This window comes from Nyctereutes procyonoides, unplaced genomic scaffold (genome assembly GCF_905146905.1).
Source record: "Nyctereutes procyonoides isolate TBG_1078 unplaced genomic scaffold, NYPRO_anot_genome, whole genome shotgun sequence".
NCBI classification, from domain to species: domain Eukaryota; kingdom Metazoa; phylum Chordata; class Mammalia; order Carnivora; family Canidae; genus Nyctereutes; species Nyctereutes procyonoides.
Genome location: NW_026575042.1, coordinates 39459931 through 39481035, shown reverse-complemented (window position 1 = coordinate 39481035; position 21105 = coordinate 39459931). Strand labels below are relative to the sequence as shown.

The window sequence follows — 21105 nt, the reverse complement described above, 5'->3', positions numbered from 1 at the left end:
AAAGGTGGTGGCTGAACTTTTCCTTTTTTTTTTTTTTTTTTTCATCTTCAAAGATCTTTACATTGCATCTCCTGTAGAAAATCAAGTTTTATATATGAAATATATATTTCATAAAAGTCAAAATAACAGCTATCTTTTGAGTATAGTTTTAAACCAAGAACTGTTCTTGTATAGATAATTGAGCTTTAAGAACCTAGTTATGGTAGTTTAATATAATAACAATACATCATCAAACATATTTAGAAAAAAAATGACTGTATACTTTCTTGCCCTTGATATCTAATGTGAAAGAGTTTACAATAAGCATGATAGAACTACTTTTTCTTTTATTCTAGTCCAGTCTCTTCTTTCTCAGAAAAACTCAGAGTAAAACACACATATTCAATAAAATAAGAAATACATAGTCTCATCTCTTAATACTTCTAATACTCACCACCTAATTTGGAGTGATGCTGCTTTATGAACATTTCTAGCAATGCAAGCTTGAGGAAAAGAGAAAATGAAAAGATCACCTTCTATCTCCAATCTTGTACTGTGATACTGCTCGGAGCTTTACCTTGACCTATAAATTCTCTCCTCTGCTACCCAAAGTCTGTTGCAAGATTGTTTCTTTTAGTTTCTGTTCCCTAATGACACCATTTGTACTTCCAGGAGAGAACATTATTAAAATATTTCCCAGTATTAAGAGTTATTAATATCCCCACTCTTTTGTTCCTAGCTGGGCCTGAATGTATGAAAATCTCTGATGGGGGAGTTTTCTTGAGTACAGTCATCTCTAGTGTTCAGAATTTCTGATGTATAAGAATTTTTTTATATTAGTATCTACTTCAAATGTTACCTTCCTTATCTTAAGGCCATTTCCTTGTCTACATGGAAATTTAGAATAATTTCCTTCCTCCATTACATTTTGTTCCTTCAAGGTATTTTATAATCAGAGTGCATGTTCCTCTTTCTGAAGCTTCCTTGTTTCGTGCAAAATATATTAAGTCTCCCTAGCCTAATCCTTTCGATCTTGTGTTATGCCATTTTTCTCTTGTATATTGGTGGCATGGAGATGAGAAAGAACATTATATCTAAGTCAAGAACCCAGGTTATAGTTTTCATCCTACCTGTGTCCGATTTCTAAAATTCTTTTAATGTATGAATAAAGATTTAGAAATTTAGATATAGTAAATATTATAAAATGTGGAACACTGAAATCTTACGTACATGATTCAAACCTTCTTATAAAAATAACCAAATCCCTACTTCTTTGACTTTTTCTTACTGTCATTATAAATGGTTATTTGCCCTGTTATCTGATATGACAGGGCCCGTAAATGTCTTGTAAGTCTTGTGTTACCCAAAAGAGATCTTCCATTTTAACTTTTTTACTTTACTATTTGTGCTTTTATTTATTCTTCTTCAAAGTCTTCAACTCTGTTCTATTCATGTCATCACACTTTGATTTGAAGTTTTAATGTACCTCCTCTTGCAAATACATTTAATGTGGATTCATAAAAACTCACTTAGCATATTGTTGTTAAAGGAGAAAAAACAAGAAAAAAAGCAGGTTTAATAGATAGTTTAGATTATAGACTTTATAATAGTATGTACTCAGGCTAGAATAGTTCTTAAATGTTATTTAATTATTTATTAATTTCAATGGCCCATAAGCTTGGTTTTCCTTATTGTCTGACACATTTGATTTTTTATTTTTTTATTTTCTTTTTTTAAAGATTTTATTTATTTATTCATGATAGTCACGGGGGGGGGGGGGGCAGAGACATAGGCAGAGGGAGAAGCAGGCTCCATGCAGGGAGCTCGTCGTGGGATTCGATCCCGGTCTCCAGGATCGTGCCCTGGGCCAAAGGCAGGCGCTAAACCACTGCGCCACCCAGGGATCCCCACATTTGATTTTTTAAAAGTAATTTGCCCAGAAAGATTTTTTGTAGCTATACACAGTATTATTCTAAAATTTTGTGGAAGGTCAAAAGACCTAGAATAGTTAAAATTCTGAAAACAAAATATAAGAATCATTCTATCCAATATTAAGGGCTACTATATATCTATAGTAATCAAGACAGAGTACTTAGTTGAGGGACAGACACATAGATAAATGGAATAGAATAGAGAACCCAGGAATAGATCCATACAAATATACCCAACTGATTTCTGACAAAGTTGCAAAATCAATTCAATTAAAAAATTAAATATCCATCGGCAAAAAAAAAAAAAAAAAAAAACAAGGAATCTCAACCTAAAATTCACACTTTATACAAAAATTAATTCAAATGATCAGGGACTAAAATGTAAAATGTAAAGCTATACAACTTTTAGAAATAAAATTTAAAAACATAGGGGAAAATCTTTGGCACCTAGAGCCAAGTGAAGTATTCTTGGACTTGACTTCAAACACATGATTCATAAAAGGAAAAATCAAAAGATTAGACTTCATCAATAAAAAGCTACAAAATGGAAGGACATATTTGCAAACTATATATCCAACAAAGGATATTATCTAGAATATATAAAGAACCCTCAAAACTCAATAACCAAAAATCCAGTAATTCAATTGGAACATGAGTTTTTTTTTTTTTTAAAGAAGGTAAAGAAAAAAAAAGAAAATGAGATAAAGACATGAGGAGCCATTTCAACCAAGAAGGTATAAAGAAAATAAATAAGCCCATTAAAGAATGTTCAACACCATCAGTTATTAGAAAAATGCAAATTAAGGCCTCCACATTGGGTGTGGAGCCTACTTTAAAAAGTAAATAAATAAAATAAAAGAAAGAAACATGCAAATTAAAACCACAATGACACCTACCAGAATGTCTAAAATAAAAATAGTGACAACATTAAATGTGTGTAAGGGTGCAGAGAAATTAAATGACTTCTATATTCCTGGTAAGAATATAAATGGCATCTAGCCACTCCTGCAAACAGTTTGGTAATTTCTTTTAAAAATATGCAATCAATGATTATACTCCTGGGTATTTACCACAGAGAAGTGAAAACGTATACTTATAAACACAGCAGGCTTTTTTTAATAGCCATAAAACTGCCCAGATATCCTTCAACAGATAGATAGTTAAACAAACTGTGGAGCATCCATACAGTGGAATACTACTCAACAATAAAAAAAGATAAACTACTGATACATTCAGCAACCTGGATGAATAGCCAGGGAATTATTCTGAGTGAAAAAGGCCAATCCCAAAAAATTACATGCTGCATGATTCCATTTGATTCTTGAACTGGCAAAGTTATAGAAATGGTGAATTGATTACTGATTGCCAGAAATTAAGGAAGGGGTATGTGAGAAGGAGGTAGATATAGTCATAAAAGGGCAACATGAGGGACTTTGGTGATGATGGGAATGTATTGGATCCTGACTGTATCAATATCAGAATTCTGGCTAATACTAATTTTGAAAGATGCTATTATGGAGGGGGGGGAGTGGGGAAGGGCATGCAGTAAGTATTTTATTTCTCACAATATCATGTGAGTCTATAATTATCTCAAAAGGTCAATTTAAAAAAGTAATGTGGGGGCACCTGGGTGGCTCAGTGGTTGAGCATCTGCCTTTGGCTCAGGGCGTGATCCTGGGGTCCTGGGATTGAGTCCCACATCAGGCTCCTTGCATGGAGCCTGCTTCTCCCTCTGCCTGTGTCTCTCTCTCTCTGTGTCTCTCATGAATGAATAAATAAATAAAATATTTTTTTAAAAAAAGTAATTGTGTTTGTTAGAAAATTATAAAGATGAATATGGGAAAATGAGAATGAGATTCATGCAGATAGTCACTTTCTCTTATTCCCTCTTGATTTTTCCTGTAAGGTTTGCGAGGAGCAATAGCATTTGCCCTAGCTATTCGGGACACAGGATCTCAGCCCAAACAAATGATGTTTACCACCACACTGCTCCTCGTGTTCTTCACAGTCTGGGTGTTTGGAGGAGGAACGACCCCCATGCTGACTTGGCTTCAGATCAGGTGAGTGGCACTGTTTAACAAAGGATATCATTACAAGTCTTTGCTACACTGTTTCATTTCTGGTATTGCTGATTTGGTCAAGGGTACAATGACTGGTCTATGCATTAACTTTCCCTGGGGTGAAGTTGACTTTCATTCACACGGTGAAACAGTCTGTCCTCTCCTAGACCTATCACCAAATGAACTGACTTTTCCAAGAGTCCTAGAAATCTCGGAGTGCTGTTTACGGTCTGTCTCTAGAAATAAATTTATGTATCTATGAATTTCCCCATCCAACAATACTTATGGAATACAAGTAATATGTCCTGGAGTTTACAAAAATGAGAAACACACAGGTCTTGTCCTCAAGATACAATTCAACAGGATTTATACAAAAAAAAAAAAGATGTAATATCATGGAGAAAGTAAATTTGTTTTGTTTTTAATTCCTTATAGCATTTGGGATAGAATTAGGGACAAATGAGATCCTTAAATATATTTGATTAGTGAACCATATGTTTAGCCAGAAGGATCCTATAGACATAGGTTAAACAGTTTCTCAAGGGAAAAGGCAATGAAGCTTCAGTCAGGGGCCCTCCAAGAAATGCCTAGAAAATGATTGTCATAAATCTAAAGTATATAGATAGTGGATGGTGGTATCCATTGATTTTAAATATGTATGTATGTATGTATTTGTTTACGTAATTATATATTTAAATATGTGTTGTGTTTAGGGAAAGGGCCTGACAAGGTTCCAGTATAATAGGCAAGGTGGAAATTTGACAAAAATGGATAGCTTATGACAATTGTAAAAATCGGTAAATCTATTTTAAAATGTTCTTGCCTTTATTTAAGTATATTTTTTACCTGGGTTCTCATTTTCATATCCCTAAATGTAACAGTGCTTCAGGTAAATCACATTTTATCTCTCAATGCCGTACATCTTGATGATCATGCAGCTAGCTCCTCCCTGGTCTCCACCCAATCTCTGTAAGACAAGTCCATACCCATCATATATAACAGGAAAAGATCCATCTGACTGGAAAATGACTTCCAGAAAGATTCAGACAAGGATTCTTATTCCAGTACCAAAACAGTGCCTAGGATATAGCAGGATTAAATAAATAATTGCTATATGAAACATTAAATGAATAAACCACAAGGTAAATTGCTTTTTGTTAAGCACTTACTGATCATTTTCTATCCATCTGACAAAGAAGAAGCAGAAACAAGACTCAAAGCTTTAGTACAAGAGAGCTTATGCTTAAACTGGGCCAAGGGGCCATGCATACATTTAACCAAATTCAAGGAAATAAAGAACTTCTGGAAGTACTGTGAATATCGCTAACCACATTAAAAGACTTTGACCAAAGGTGAATGGAGAGTGTTTTTGAAATGCTGGTTGAATTGTTTTCTAGGCATATAAATGTGACCTGTAATTTCCTTCACAGTAGTAGCTACTTGTAAGTTCCAATGGATGAGCACATATATTGCATTAAACTCTACAACACCAGGTCCCCTGTGAAGTGTTAGCAAGATAGTGGTGTGTTCAAGTTTCTGGAAAATAAATTTCAGTAGGGGGATCCATGCATGGAAATATTAGGGCTTGGAAAACAAAACTTACAGGATCCTAATCTCTACAAAATAAAAGTATTAAGTACCCCATCAGGTAAATTAGAGTATTCAGAACATGAAGTAGTGACATCAACATTTTCTGAAGTAAATTCAAATGTAATTTATTTTCTACTGTTGTTTTTCTTCATCCTGAAGCGGTCACCCCCAAATCAATAATATGTTTTACCCCTAAACTGTTTACCTAACTCCCCTCTAGTGTTTTCTAACGGTACTATTGATTTCAAATAGATGTCATAGCTTATGCAGTCTCTTGATATCCAAAACAACAAGGAGAGGGGAGTATAACAATGGGGCTTTTGGCAGGTTAGAATGACTATCTAGGTTATATGACAGGGCCTAATAAGGAAGGATAGTGTCAACAATGGCATCCACAGGCAACCAGTCTGGAGGTCAGCCTAGGCCAGCATTATTATGGTCTGCTGAAGGCATGGGGGTTGTCAGGTCATGGAGATGCCCCAATGGGAATTAGTTGCAAATGGCCCAACTGACTCAAGGCCAGACTTGGCCACCAGCCAGGAGGGGAGAACATTAAGGACAGGACCATGATGTATTTAGAGAAAGGGGCTGACAGGGCTCCATTATAATAGACAAGGTGGAAATCTCAGCTGGGAACTAGTGTGTAAAATCTGGAATTGGCAGAAATCCAGTCAGAGAGGTCAGACACCCAGTCATGAAAAAATCAGAGAAGGAAAACTGAAATTCATAGATATGTGAATACCCAGGGCCTAAGAATTTGCATTTCTACCACATTCTAGGCAATACTAATACTTCTGGTTCCAAGGCCACATCTTGATAACCACCAGTTGAGACTTCCTAACCCCAAATGAAGATAGGGCTAATAATAAATATTACCAGATTTTTCTGGAGTTGCCCCAGGGCCAGGCACATCTAAGCCCTCAGTTTAAACTTCTTACACCTCTGCTGGATGAAGGCAGGGGCTAACTCGAGAAGGAAGAGTCACAATGCATTGATTAATGGGAGAGAAATAGAACATAATAGAATAAGCATAAAGAATAGGAATAGGAGTTCCTGGGTGGCTCAGTTGGTTGGGCATCTAACTCTTGATTTTGGCTCAGGTTATGATCTCAGGGTTTCGAGTTTGAGCCTCACATCAGGCTCCACTTTGGGTATGGAGCCTGCTTGGGATTTTCTCTCTCCTTCTCTATCTACCCTTCCCCCCCTAAAAAAAGAAAAATAAATTTTAAAAAAAGAATAGAGACGTAAGTTAATATGTATACAAATGTACACACAAACATGACATAAATTTGATTCAACCATGTGTGAGCAATACCATCATCATATGCTCTACTTCCCTGTCATGTTTTAGAGTGTTATCCAAAAAATCTTCAATTCAATCATAGCTTCTAAATGATAATTGTCCATTATTTTAGACTGTATTTATCAAGGCTTTTCTTGTTTATAGAGCAATGCCTCATTTACCAACTTTCATATCAGACTCCTTCTGTAAAATACTAGAATGTAAGTAAACTGGAGCTTTAATAAAATGAAACAAATGGAGAAGCCCACGAAGCCAGAATGCAAATGTGATATTGAATAAACTCAAACATTCTCACTTGATATATAATTTATTTGTACACTTTATTTTTTTATTTATTTTTTTTATTTGTATGCTTTACATTCCCTTCCTTTCTTGATTTAATTTTACTTCTCTTTTAAATTATTAGTATTTACTTGAGTTAGTTTTTACCCCAATAAAACTTGCCACTTAGCCTCAAACTAGCATAGTAGGATGCAGATGAAATGTTTTATGTAAGATAACAACCAATAGTAGTAAGATGAATTGTATTTCAATGGAAATGACTTTAAAACAGCAATGATCTGGTGCTTAGAGAAATTCAGGATGATCTTTACACAATTCAAGTAATCTACACATTTAATGCAATCCCAACCAAAATACCACCACCATTTTTCACAGAGCTAAAACAAACAATTCTAAAATTTGTATGGAACCACAAACGACAATGTTGATAAAGGAAACCAAAGCTGGAGGCATCACAGTTCTGGATTTGAAGCTGTATTACAAAGCTGTAATCATCAAGATAGCATGGTAGTGGCACAAAAACAGACACACTGATCAATAGAACAGAATGGAAAACCCAGCAAAGGACCCACAACTGTATGGTCAACTGAGCTTTGACAAAGCAGGAAAAAGTATCTCTAATGGAAAAAAAGTCTGTTCAATAAATGGTTTGAGGGAAAATTGTACAATATGCAAAGGACTGAAACTGGACCACTTTCTTACACCATACACAAAAATAAATGCAAAATGGATGAAAGACGGAAATGAAATACAGGAATCTATCAAAATCCTAGAGGAGAACACAGGCAGCAACCTCTTTGACATCAGCTGTAGCAACTTCTTACGAGACATGTCTCTGGAAGCAAAGGAAACAAAAGCAAAAATGAACTATTAGGACTTTATCAAGATGAAAAGCTTCCGCACAGCAAAAGAGACAATCAACAAAACTGAAAGGCAACCTATGAAATGAGGGAAGATATTGGCAAATGGCATATCTGATAAAGGGTTAGTATCCAAAATATATAAAGTACCCAAACTCAACACCCAAAATACAAATAATCTGGTCAAGAAATAGGTAGAAGACACGAATAGACATTTTTCCAAAGAAGACATCCAGATGTTTAACAGGCACATGAAAAGATGCTCAACATCTCTCACCATCAGGAAAATACAAATCAAAACCAGAATGGATAAAATCAAAAACACAAGGAACAACAAGTACTGGCAAAGATACAGAGAAAGAAGAATCCTCTTACACTCTTGGTGGGAATGGAGGCTGGTGAAGCCACTCTGGAAAACAGTATGGAGGTTCCTCAAAAAAAAGTTAAAAATAGAACTACCCTATGACCTAGCAATTGTACCGCTAGGTATTTACCCAAAAGATACAAGTAGTGATTTGAAGAGACACATGCATCCTCATGTTTATAGCAACACTATCAAAAATAGCCAAATTATGGAAAGATCCCAAATGTCTGTCTACTGATAAATGGATGAAGAAGAGGTGTATGTATATATGTATATATGTATACATACTGGAATATTACTCAGCCATCACAAAGAACGAAATCTTGCCATTTGCCACCATGTGGATGAGCTCAAGTATATTATGCCAAGCAAAACAAGTGAGTCAGAGAAAGACAAATACCGTATGATTTCACTCACATGTGAAATTTAAGAAACAAAACAGATGAACATAAGGGAAGGGGGGTGGGGAGAGAGAGGGAGGCAAACCATAAGAGAATCTTAACTATAGAGAACAAACTGAGGGTTGATGGAAGAGAAGTAGACAGGGGATGGGCTAAATGGATGATAGGCTTTAAGGAGAGCACTTGTAATGAGCATTGGGTGTTATATATAAGTGAAGAATGACTGAATTCTACCAGTGAAATCAATATTTCACTATATGTTAACTAATCAGAATTTAAATAAGGGGCACCCTGGGTGGCTCACTCGGTTAAATGTATGATTCTTGATTTTGGCTTAGCCATGATCTCATGGTTGGGGGACTGAGCCCCACACAGGGCTCTGCACCAGGCATGGAGCCTGCTTGGGATTCCCTCTCTCTCCCTCTGCCCCTCCTCCTGCTCTTACAATAAATAAATAAATAAATAAATAAATAAATAAATAAATAAATAAACCTGAAACAAAAATAAACAAATAAAACAAATTCTGTTAAGCTTTGTCTTAAGCACATTCAAATTTCTTGTCCTCAAGCTATTTTATTTTGTTTTTAAAAATAATAAAATATTCTTAATGCAGCATTTCAAAAAAATCACAGAACTTTGTTTCTTAAAATTCTAGAAAAAAAAGAAAGACTCCTGCAGTATTATTTTGGAGGTTTTTATGTAAAAGAAAAAAGAATGGTTTCTTGATTAGAATCCGGATCTCCTCCCTTCTGTGGAATACATTAATACTGGTGGTAGGAAAAGCCAACCTTCAGTCTCCAAGGATTAGCTTTGCTGTTAGGAAACAAGAGATCAAGGGTATCAGTCTTCTCCCTACAGAAGCCAGTAAACAGGATTACCCACCAAATGATCACACATGCTTACAAATAAACCTCAAAGACCAACAAGGCAGAGAACTCTCTAGTAGCAGTAACCAATTTGGTTGGTAGCCCCATCCTTGGTTTAGGATAGGGCACCGCATGGAGCTAACCAAGCACATGAGAACGGAGCATATAGACAGTGCAAACCTTTCCTGGGCTCCCCCACATAGGAATGCTGAACCCATCTCTTCAAAATATGTTGGTCACAGTATAAAAAGCCTTATAGACCAGAGCAATACAGAACTTATATTCCAGACAGCATTAGAAAGTGTCCTCAGCAAGATGATTTCTAGAGCTTCCAGAATTTTGGCTTCTAACATCTCAATTAGTAATAGCTTATATTAGGTACTTAATCTGTGCCAGATACTAGATAAGAAAGTACAAGGCACATAACCTCCCCATGACTTAGCCTCTAATCTATAATATAGGATAATAATAGGTACCTCCTAGGGTGTGTAAGGCCAGGCAAACTGCTCCAGGTTTGGGCTGCTGGGCTGCAGAGCCAGACTTCAGCCCAGGCAGCCTGAGTCCAGGCCTGAATGCCCAACTAGCATATTCTTCTGTGGTCCTAAATAAATGAGCTTATTGCTGATGCCTGCAATCTACCTTGATTAACAAACTCTCGAGGGTGGGGGGCAGGGGAAGAGATGTACTTTTATAACTAAGACAGGCTTGTTAAAAACAAACACAGGAAATCTTCATCCATCATGAATGATTGGGTTGACTTGCTATGCAGCACAGAAATGTTTTGGTGCAGATTTTCTCTTTGACCTAGAACAGTTAAAGGTAAACGAGGCTAACCCTGGTCCAGTGTTGCCAAGTAAGGAAGTTTGTCTTCTTCACTTACAGGAATTTGGAATTGTAGGAATTGGTCACCTGCACACCTGTCTCCCAACCCCATTCAGGATTCCATGTCAGCCTTTTGTTGGCCTCTTCCACATATCACACAAAAAATTAACTGACTGACCTGTGTCCTTTGTAGAGTGAATAATTTAGTCCAATGGCTCCATCGCTATCATTAATTTAGTTAAAAATGTAATGCCATGCTAAAATGCTTTCTTTATCATTTATACCCGCTGACTACAAAGTTTCTAATAATAGCCACCATAGGAATACACACAGATGTAATGGAAAAACTATCCTTTGTAGTGTTTGTAATTTTAAACAATAGCAAAGTTAAATATACCTGCTTACAGACTTCATTTATTACTGAGGCAAGGAAATGTCAATTTAATATAATGGAGGAATTCAAATAATTAAGTTCCCTCAATATCTAGTTGTGTTCCATTGGGTTTTCTCTCTACTATCCAAAGTCTCATGCATGTTTCACAATTTGCTTCATTGGTATATTAATATAGTAAATCAGCACACATAATCTGAAGCTGGACAGTGTGGGTACTAACCTTGCCTCCTTTTCTTATGAGCTGTGGGATCTTAAGCAATAAATTCAGCCTCTCTATTCCTCAATTTTCTTATTTATAAAGTTGGAATAATAATAATACCTACCTCTTTGTATTGTTATAAGGGTTAAATGTTGCATGTATGAAGAATTTAGGGCACACGGTAAGCGCTCAATAAATGTTTCTAGAACAATATCCAAATAACCAACTATAAACCTTTTCTTATTCACTCTTACTGCTTATGGCATATGTATATACACACATACATACATATAAATATTACTAGTTGTGTTTGTGAAAACACGGTTTACAAGGGAAACAAAAAAATAGCCTCTGGAGACCTTAGTGTATTTTTAGTAACTAGATCATCATCAATTTTACAGGCAGCTCCTATTTCTGCATTCAAAATTATAAACTTCTTAAAGAAAAATGTTCACAAAAAGCATTACCATTATCTAACAGCTAAGAAAAATTCTAAAAAAAAAAGAAAAATTCTAGAGCATGCTTCTATTTTCTTCTTAATATAAGCTTTGCTTAGAATCTTATTTGATACTTAATTTGTGCTGTTTCAATTTGTTTAAATTTTATTATTTTACATTGATTTTATACCAATTTGAATATTTTGTATTAATTTGTATCAATATACACACCTCAGAAATAACTTCTGTCATGAAACATGGGAAACCAATTTACTCATTTAAATGTAGACTTATACTTTATATTCCTTAACCTTAACCCCCATATAAAATTATGTTCTATTTTCTGTAAATTCTTCCAAAAAATGTTTCACAACTCCAGATATTTATTGCTCAAAGCAATCTAGTTTGACACATTCTATTAAAGATATTGGATAACAGTCATAACTTATTGTTGATCTAAAAGTATCCCAGATTTATTCCAAGTATATGAACTAGAAGCTCCTAAATTTGCTTCCAATGTCATCTGAGTTCTTTAATATGCTTTCTTTCTGTGTACAGAATTGTCCTAGTTCCAGAGATAACAGCCTTTATCTTCACACTACCAGCTACCCTCCACTAGGCATGTTCTTATTTATCTTCTCCAACATACTCTTGAGAACATCGATATCAATAAGCTTTACCCATTTATTAAGTTTACCAAATAATGAAACTTCTACTGTATCGAAGAGAATTTATTAGCCTATTATCATAAAGTATGATCCAATATAGTTACCTTACTTTAAGTAATAGATGTATCTTTACTTTAGGTAATAGATGAAGTCTGAGAAAAAAAGTAATTTTAAGTTCAATAGATAAAACTTATTATTCAAAAGTCTGTGGAGAGGGTTCCAGTTCTGATCAAGACTGAGTAGTACATACTCCCCCATGCCTCTTTCACTAAATTAACTAGAAGCCCTGAACAGAATACCTGTAGCAATTATCTAAAGTCTCTTAAAAGTAAATAGTAGCAGAGAGATTGGGAAAGGAAACCAGAATTCAGAGTATGTACTATCAAACCAGCAGTGAATTTCCCTTTTTTTTCCTCTCTGGAATCTCTTGACCTGACTCAAAAGGAGTTCAAAGACCAGAATTATGCAACAAGGAAGATAGAACTGCAAGAGAAATTCTCTGTTTGGGGCACAGGAACAGGAAAGGAGCCCCTGTGGGTCAGAAGAAAGGCGGAAGTCCCTTGGTTACGTTTTTGTTGTTTATTTCATTCTGTCTCATCCCAATGCCAGGCAATCCTGAGGCAGCAGCAGTGGTGATGGCAGCAACAGTTGGGCAGACCTTTAAATTCCAATCAGAGGAGCTCAGGTCCTAAGACCTTGGGAAGAATTTCCATTGATTTTTTTTTTCTCTTAATCTTCTCACTGCTTGAGCTCTGATGCAGACATAATATTATGGAAAAATTATGGAAAACACCTAACAGTGTAGGGAAATGAAAACACTGCGAGGGCTTGAAAGTGATCCAATAAAGTTGTGTATAAGAGGGCTTGAAAGTGATCCAATAAAGTTGTGTATAAATTTTGGAGCTCACCTTCAAGTTGTGTATACATGTATCTGACCTTAAACAGCACACCAAAGGCTTTGAGAAATAAGCTACAAGGTAGAGAATCACTCAAATTCCAGACAAAACACTGGATGGCACACATTCAAGACAGATCTGAATACACTATAAAAACTTTGAAACAACTGACAATGAAAACATAGGCAACAGAAGATTAGTAAGACTTGTGTCTTGGACCTAATGTGGTTGATTACCTGGGAAAAGACAGTGTCAACATTCTGCATAGGAGAATCCTATGCCACTTAACATATCTAGATCCAGAGACACTTAACATATTACTTAAAATTATCAGAATAAATCCAAAATTAGTCAGCATGTTGAAAACAGAAAAATCTCAATATTTCACAAGGGAAAACACAATCAACAGATACTAACCCCAAGATGACACAGATTTTGGAATGAGCGGATCAAGACTTTAAAGCAGCTATTATAACCATGTTCCAGAAAGAGCAAACACAATGAAAACAAATGGAAACTGGGAAGAAGCAGAGAAACAGAAGCTACAAGAAAGAAAGAAATAGAAATTTTAGAACTGAAAATGCAATAGCAAAATGAAACATTCACTGGATTGGATTAATAGCAAAATAAATGATGACAGCTGTGTCAGTGAATTTAAAGGTAGATTATTAGAAATTATCCAATTTGTACAAAAGTAAGCATACAATTTTTCACTAGCAGACTTGCTCTTAAAAATAAAAAAGCCAAAGAAATTTCTTCAAGTAGAAGGAAAATGATATTAGAAGGAAACTTTGAACAACAGAAGTGGAGGAAGAGCAACAAAAATGGTAAATATCTGTTTAATATAATAGGCTCTATTTTCCCTTGTAATATCTTTCAAACATATATGATTGTTGTAAGAAAAATTTGAACATTGTCTTATGGAGTTTTCTAAAAGGGGAATGGGTAAAGAGACCTGTAAGGTGGTAAGTTTTCTACTTTCTACCTCAAATAATAAAGTAACTAGTAGACTGTGAAAGTTGAATATTTATATTGTAATTTTTATTTATTAAAAAAGATTTTATTTATTTATGAGAGACACAGAGAGAGAGAGAGAGAGGCAGAAACACAGGCAGAGGGAGAAGCAAGCTCCAAGCAGGAAGCTCAATGTGGGACTCAATCCCGAGACCCCAGGATCATGCCCTGAGCCAAAGGCAGATGCTCAACCACTGAGCCACTCAGGCATCCCTATATTGTAATTTTTAGATCATCCACTTAAAAAGTGTAAACAAAGAGATATAGTAAAAAACCCAATGGATGATATGGAGTACACAGCAAATTCACATAACCCCAAAGAAGACAGGAGAAGAAGAAAAAATAGCAACAAACAGAAAACAAGTAATAAGATGATAATTCTAAATCTTAACAGGTCAATAATTACATTCAATTTAAGTGGTATAAAGATATAACTTTGAAAAAAGAGATCATCAAAGTGGTTAAAGTAAGACTCAGCTATATGCTGATATGCTGTCTATAAGAAATACATTTTAAGTATAAAAATATAAGTAGGTTAAATATAAAGAATGGAAAAGATGTAAAATATATGTACAATGCAAACACCAAACTAAAGCTGGTGTGGTCACATTGATAACAGACAAAATGGTCTTCAGAAAAATTCTCATGGATAAAGGGGACATTACACAATGATAGTAAAAGGGTCAACTTACCAAGAAAGATACAACTATATAAAATGTATATAAACCTAATAACATAACCTTAAAATACATGAAGCAAAAATGGGTATATCCAAAAGGAAAAATAGACAAATTCACACTTGGTTGGAAACTGCAATAGTCATTCCTAAGTAATTGGTATAACAAGTAGGCAGAGAATCAGCAAAAGAATAGAAGAACTGAACAATACCATTAACCACTGGATTTAATTGACATTTATAGAAAATTCAACCCAACAGCAGCATAATACATATTCTTTTCAAATGCATGCAGATACAGCAAAATAAACAATATGTATTAGAATTTAGAAAATATCTTGAAACAAAGGAAAATGAAAATATAGTATATCAAAACTTATGGATGCAGCTAAAGCACTATTCAAAAATAAATGTATAGCGCTAGATGCTTATATTAGAAGACAAGGCTATTCTCAAACCAACAATCTAATCGTTCAGAATTAGAAGATGAAGAGAGCAAACTAAACCCAAAGCAAGCAAAAGGAAGGATGATAAAAGGTTTGTGCAGAAACTTAAAATTGATAATAGAAGAACAATAGAAAAAAAAATCAGTAGCCAAATATGGTTATTTGGAAAGATAAATAATATTGACAAATTTCTAGTCAGACTCATAAAAAGATGAAAATCACCAATATCAAAAATGAAAGAGAAATATCATGATATACCTTAAAGATATGAATAATATGAACAACTCTATGTACACAAATTCAATAAAATGGATGAAATGTAACAATCCTTGACAACCTGCCAAAAACCATTCAGAAAGAAAAACTGAACTATTTTATATCCATTAAAGAAATAGAATTTATAGCTTAACATCTTCCAAAAAAGAAAACTCCAGGCCCAGATGGTTTCACTGGCAAAATCTTCTTTAGAAGAGGATATAACACTAATTCTAAATAACCTCTCCCAAGACAGAAAAGGAAGACATTTTTTTTTCCAATTTATTATAAGAGGCCAGAATTACTCAAATATCAAAGCCAGACAATGATATCACAAGAAAGTAAAATTATAGACCAAAATCTTTTATGACCATAGATGCAAAATAAAATATTAGCAAATAAAATCCAGCAATACATAAAAAGACTAAATACAACTGTATGAGATTGATCCTAGAAATGCAAGATTGGTCCAATATTCAAGTATCAATCAATGAAATCTACCATATTAATCATTAAAGAAAATCATGATCATATCAATTGATGCAGGCAAAGCATTTGGCAAAAAAACAATTTTCATTTATGTTAAAAAAAAAAAAACACTAGGAAACTAGGAATACAAGGAGATATCCTTAAACTTATAAAGGACATCTACAAAAACCCATAGCTAATATCATATTTAATAGTGAAAAACTGAACATTTCCTAATATGTGAAATGAGTCAAGAATATCCACTCAACACTTCTATTTAACAGAAATTAATTTTTAAAAATACTAACAATAGCTCCAAAAAATTTAAGTATTTAGGAAAATAATCTAACAAGCCACATTCAGAATCTGTATACTGAAAACTACAAAATGCCAGTGAAAGAAATCAAGAAAGACCTAAATAAATGGAGAGTTATACTATGTTCATGGATTGAAAGACTCAACATAGTTATTAATTCTCCATAAATTGGTCCATAATTTTAATTCAAATCTGATCAGTATTCCAGCTGAATATTTTGTAGATACAGAAAGTTAATTTTTGAGTTTAAAAGACTAGAATAACTAAACCAAATTTGAAAAAGAAAAATTAAGATGTAAATTCCCATTGCTTGATTTTAAGAATTATCATAAAGCTACTGTAACAAAGAAATGTGATATTGATGAAAGGGACAAGCAAATAAACTAAACAGAAGAGAGTACAAAAATAGACCCCCACAAATATGGTTCACTGATTTAACAAAAGTACAAAGGCAATTCTTAGAAATTGATTTAACAAAAGTACAAAGGCAATTCAAAGAAATAGGGATAGTATTTTCTACACATGGTATTAGAATAACTGGGTATTTGTGATACGTAGAAATCTAAAATGCCTGCCAACATTTCCTGTCCTTTCTCACTCTGATATACATGCCTTGCATACTCCTTGGACCTGCAAATATAATGGATTTTACTCCCAGGCGTAGATTCCATTATATGGCACAGTTGACTTTAAATTAGGGAGATTATCTGGGAAGTGTTTACATGAGACTTTCTACAAGTAGAGAGTTTTCTCTGGCTGGTCATAAAAGAGGAATTCAGAAACTCAGAACACAAGAAGGATTTGATGCACTGTTGCTGCTTGAGGATGGAAGTAAGGAATGCAAGGAATGTGGACAACCCCTACTTCCTAAGAGTATCCCTGACATAAAAAAGGGAGTCACAGGCATACAACCACAAGGAACTGAATTCCACCAACTGTGAGAATAAACTTGGAAGCAGATTTTCCCCTAGAACCTCCAGACAAGAATTCAGACCAGCTCATGCCTTAACTTTAGCCTTATGATACCCTGAGCAAAAGATCCAGTCACACTGTGCCAGACATCCGACCTACAGAACTGTGAACTATTTTTTTTTAATTTTTTTTATTTATTTATGATAGTCACACAGAGAGAGAGAGAGAGAGAGAGAGAGAGGCAGAGACACAGGCAGAGGGAGAAGCAGGCTCCATGCACCGGGAGCCCGATGTGGGATTCGATCCCGGGTCCCCAGGATCGTGCCCTGGGCCAAAGGCAGGCGCCAAACTGCTGCGCCACCCAGGGTTCCCTTTTTTTTTTTTTTAATTTTTTTTTTTATTTATTTATGATAGTCACACAGAGAGAGAGAGAGAGAGAGAGAGGCAGAGACACAGGCAGAGGGAGAAGCAGGCTCCATGCACCGAGAGCCCGATGTGGGATTCGATCCCGGGTCCCCAGGATCGAGAACTGTGAACTATTAAACGGGTGTTGTTTTAATCCTCTAAGGTTGTGGTAATTTGTAACACAGAAATAGAAACTTAATATAATATCCAAAGATTTTAAAAAATGAATCTTCACTTAAACCTCAGACTTTATACAAAAATTAATTCAAAATGGGCCTTAGAACAAAATGTTAAATATGAAACATCTAGAAGAAGGTGTAATAGAAAATCTTCATGACCTTGAATTAGACAAAGGATTCTTAGATGTAATACCAGCATCATCCCTAAAAGAAAAAAAGGTAAATTGTAACTTCATTGAAATGAAATATATATATTGTGAAGGACACTGTTAAGAGAATGAAAACATAAGTTACAGGCTTGAAAAGAATTGCTAGTGGGACATTGCTGGAACATTACTTGGAAAATTGCTGTTGGGAATGCAAAATGGTATGGCCAATATGTAAATCACTTTAGCAGATTCTTATAAGGTTAAATATACAATTACTATATGACTCAGGATCCCCCTCCTAGCCATTTGCCCTTAGAGAATAAAATGGGGATAATAGCATATACCTCTGAAGATTAAATATGTGAAGTTTAAATGACAAAATATATGTTAAAGTCCTTTGAGCAGTACCTAGCTCCCATTAAATAACCCTACTTTACTCAGAGCTTTTATTAAAAATGTCAGATGAATTTTAATTCATTTTCAGCATAATCACATAGTTTTTTCTTCTACTTTATTGATGTGATGAAACATATTGATGGATGTTTGATATGAATTATCCCAATATTCTCAGAATAGCTATTTTTCCTATAATTTTATATCTATAATAATTACTGAAATTAGCCTATAGTTTTCTTTTTCTCTTTTGGGGAGTGGAAGCTGTCTTTATTGGGTTAAGATATTAAGGTTGTGCTATATTCATAACATGAAGTAAAGACAATTCTATATTTTTATGATCTGAAATAGCATAGAAATGATCAAGTCTTTATTTTTTTAAGTTTTTATTTTATTTTATTTTATTTTATTTTATTTTATTTTATTTTATTTTATTTTATTTATTCATGAGAGATACGGGGCGGGGGAAGCAGGGGAGGGACAGAGACACACAGGCAGAGGGAGAAGCAGGCTCCATGCAGGGACCTGGGACTCTATCCTGGGTCTTCAGGATCACACCCTGGGACTGAAGGTGGTGCTAAACCGCTGAGCCACCCGGGCTGCCCTGATCAAGTCTTTAAAGACTAGTTAAAAGTCAGCTGTAAAACCATTTGGTTCCTGAAGTCATTTTAATGGTAGATCTTTAATCACCTTTCCAGAGTCTTCTATGGTATTTGGCGTATTCAAATGTAAAGTTGTCATCTTGTAGCTCAAAAATGGTCATGTATTGGCAATCATATGGTTCAACCAATTACTGAAATAAATATCCATAAATAAATATAAAAAAATATCCTCACCTCACTTTATCCATTGTTAATAATTTTTTCCATTTTGCTTTTTCACCCTTTTTGCATATACATGTATATCACAGATATTAAACATGTAAGTACTTTTTATTTATTCTTTTGTTTTTTACTGAATCATTTGAATGTAAGGACAAACATCATACGCTTCTGATCTAAAAGCTTAACCATATGTCTTTGAAAAATAAGGACAGTCTCTTAGATAACCAAAATACTAATATTACACTTAAAAATACTTTAAAAAAATAAATTAAAAAAAACTAAAAATATTTTTTAAAAAAACAAGGAATAGTTTTTATCATATCAGTATATGTTCAGATTTCCCCAGTTAATGCAAGAAAATATATATTGTAGAGAGGTTTTTTAAGATTTATTTATTTATTTGAGAGAGAGAGAGACTGCACAAGATTTGGAGGGGCAGAGGAAGTGGAGGAGAAAGTGAGAGAAGCTAATTCCTCACTGAGCATAGAGCCCAACGCAACTGGGCTTTCCATATCACAACCCTGAGATGATGACCTGAGCCAAAATCAAGTCACTCAACTGATTGAGCCACCTGGGTACCCTATATAGACGTTTTTAAATTCAGGATCTAATTAAGGTTATACACTGCATTTGGTAATTTTTCTTTCCTTTTTCTTTGTCTTTTTTTAAAATCTCTTTAAATCAGTTTCTTCTTTTCTTTCATGACACCAATTTTTAGAAGGAACCAGGTCATTTGTTTTGCACACTATTCCACATTCTAGATTTGTTTCCTCATAGCATCAATTAATGTATTTTTCTCTCTATTACACTTCCTATACACTGGAAACTAGGTCAGGTTGTTCCACTTGGTGAGGCCGAGTTTGTTCATATGGTTACAATAGTAACCTCCACTGTAAAGGTACAGTTTTACCTTTGTAATTAGTTTTTAACCATGGCTCAATACTTGAGTACTGTGTGAATATCCTGTTCCCAACAATCTTTTACCTACCGTTGTTAGCATCCGTTGATGATCCTTGCCTAATTCCATGAGTACATTTGAGATGATTCAGTTTTTGTTTCTCTTTGATAGACAAGTTTTTAAAAGTTTCTTAGTTTACCAAATGATTACAATTTTTGATACCCTTTTTGTTATTTCTAATTGATCAGATTATGAGGAGATAGCCTATAATGATTCTACTTTTAAAATACAAGATTTTCTTTGTGACCAAGTACATGACTGATTTGGTTGTATGTTCCCTGGGCATGCAACAAATGTATATTTGTTACTTTTGAGGGAAAAAAGTTCTATACATATATATTAAATTGAGTTTCTTGATTATGTTACTCAAATTCTCTATGTCCTTACCTATATCTTTACTAGACGTCAGTTTCTGAATAAGATGCATTAAATTTCCCACTATACTTTTTTTGTAATCAAGGTCTTCCATTCTGACTTTATGCAGCCTTTTATAAATATCTGATATGTCGTGTGTGATATATCATTTATGATAGTTAAAAAAATCTTCAAATTGTCTGCTATATCTTTTTCATCCCAGAAATAAAACTTAAAATGCTCATATCCTTTTTACATGTTCATGCTCCTATTCTATTCTCCACTCCTGGTAATGTGAAATCCTAAAATATAGAGTGAAAGCAATATAGAAAAGTCATTTTTATAAGCATGACACAGTGGGACTTCCTCTCCTTCCCTCCATTTTATTTTGGTTATATGTGAGCGGTGAGCTAGTGTTGCTTGAAATAGATTTCAGTGTTTTGATCAACATCATTTAATTTCCCAGGGTCCTTAACTTCTCTTCAGAAAATAAAGTCTTATTTTTTAATCTTTTACCTGCTAGTATGCATTTTAAACCTTAATGAAATGGTTTAGGAAAAATTACTGTATAAAATCCAAAGAGTTGCAATAAAACTCCCATTTTGCATTCACCCTAAAGATCAATTGCATAGCCAAAATATGTGGTTTTAACTGGAGTTTTTAAAAATAAGTGCTGGATTCTATCATACAGAGTCACTTTGAAG

The 21105-nt window shown here is 34.3% G+C and overlaps 1 protein-coding gene across 1 annotated transcript in view; it reads left to right on the top strand.

The window, feature by feature from the left end:
* Positions 1–21105, top strand: part of SLC9A9 (solute carrier family 9 member A9) — a 534354-nt gene that overhangs the window by 331009 nt on the left and 182240 nt on the right. The window contains exon 12 of the mRNA XM_055321514.1: positions 3817–3970. Coding sequence (XP_055177489.1) covers positions 3817–3970 — 154 coding nt within the window. The remainder of the gene's footprint in view (positions 1–3816; positions 3971–21105) is intronic.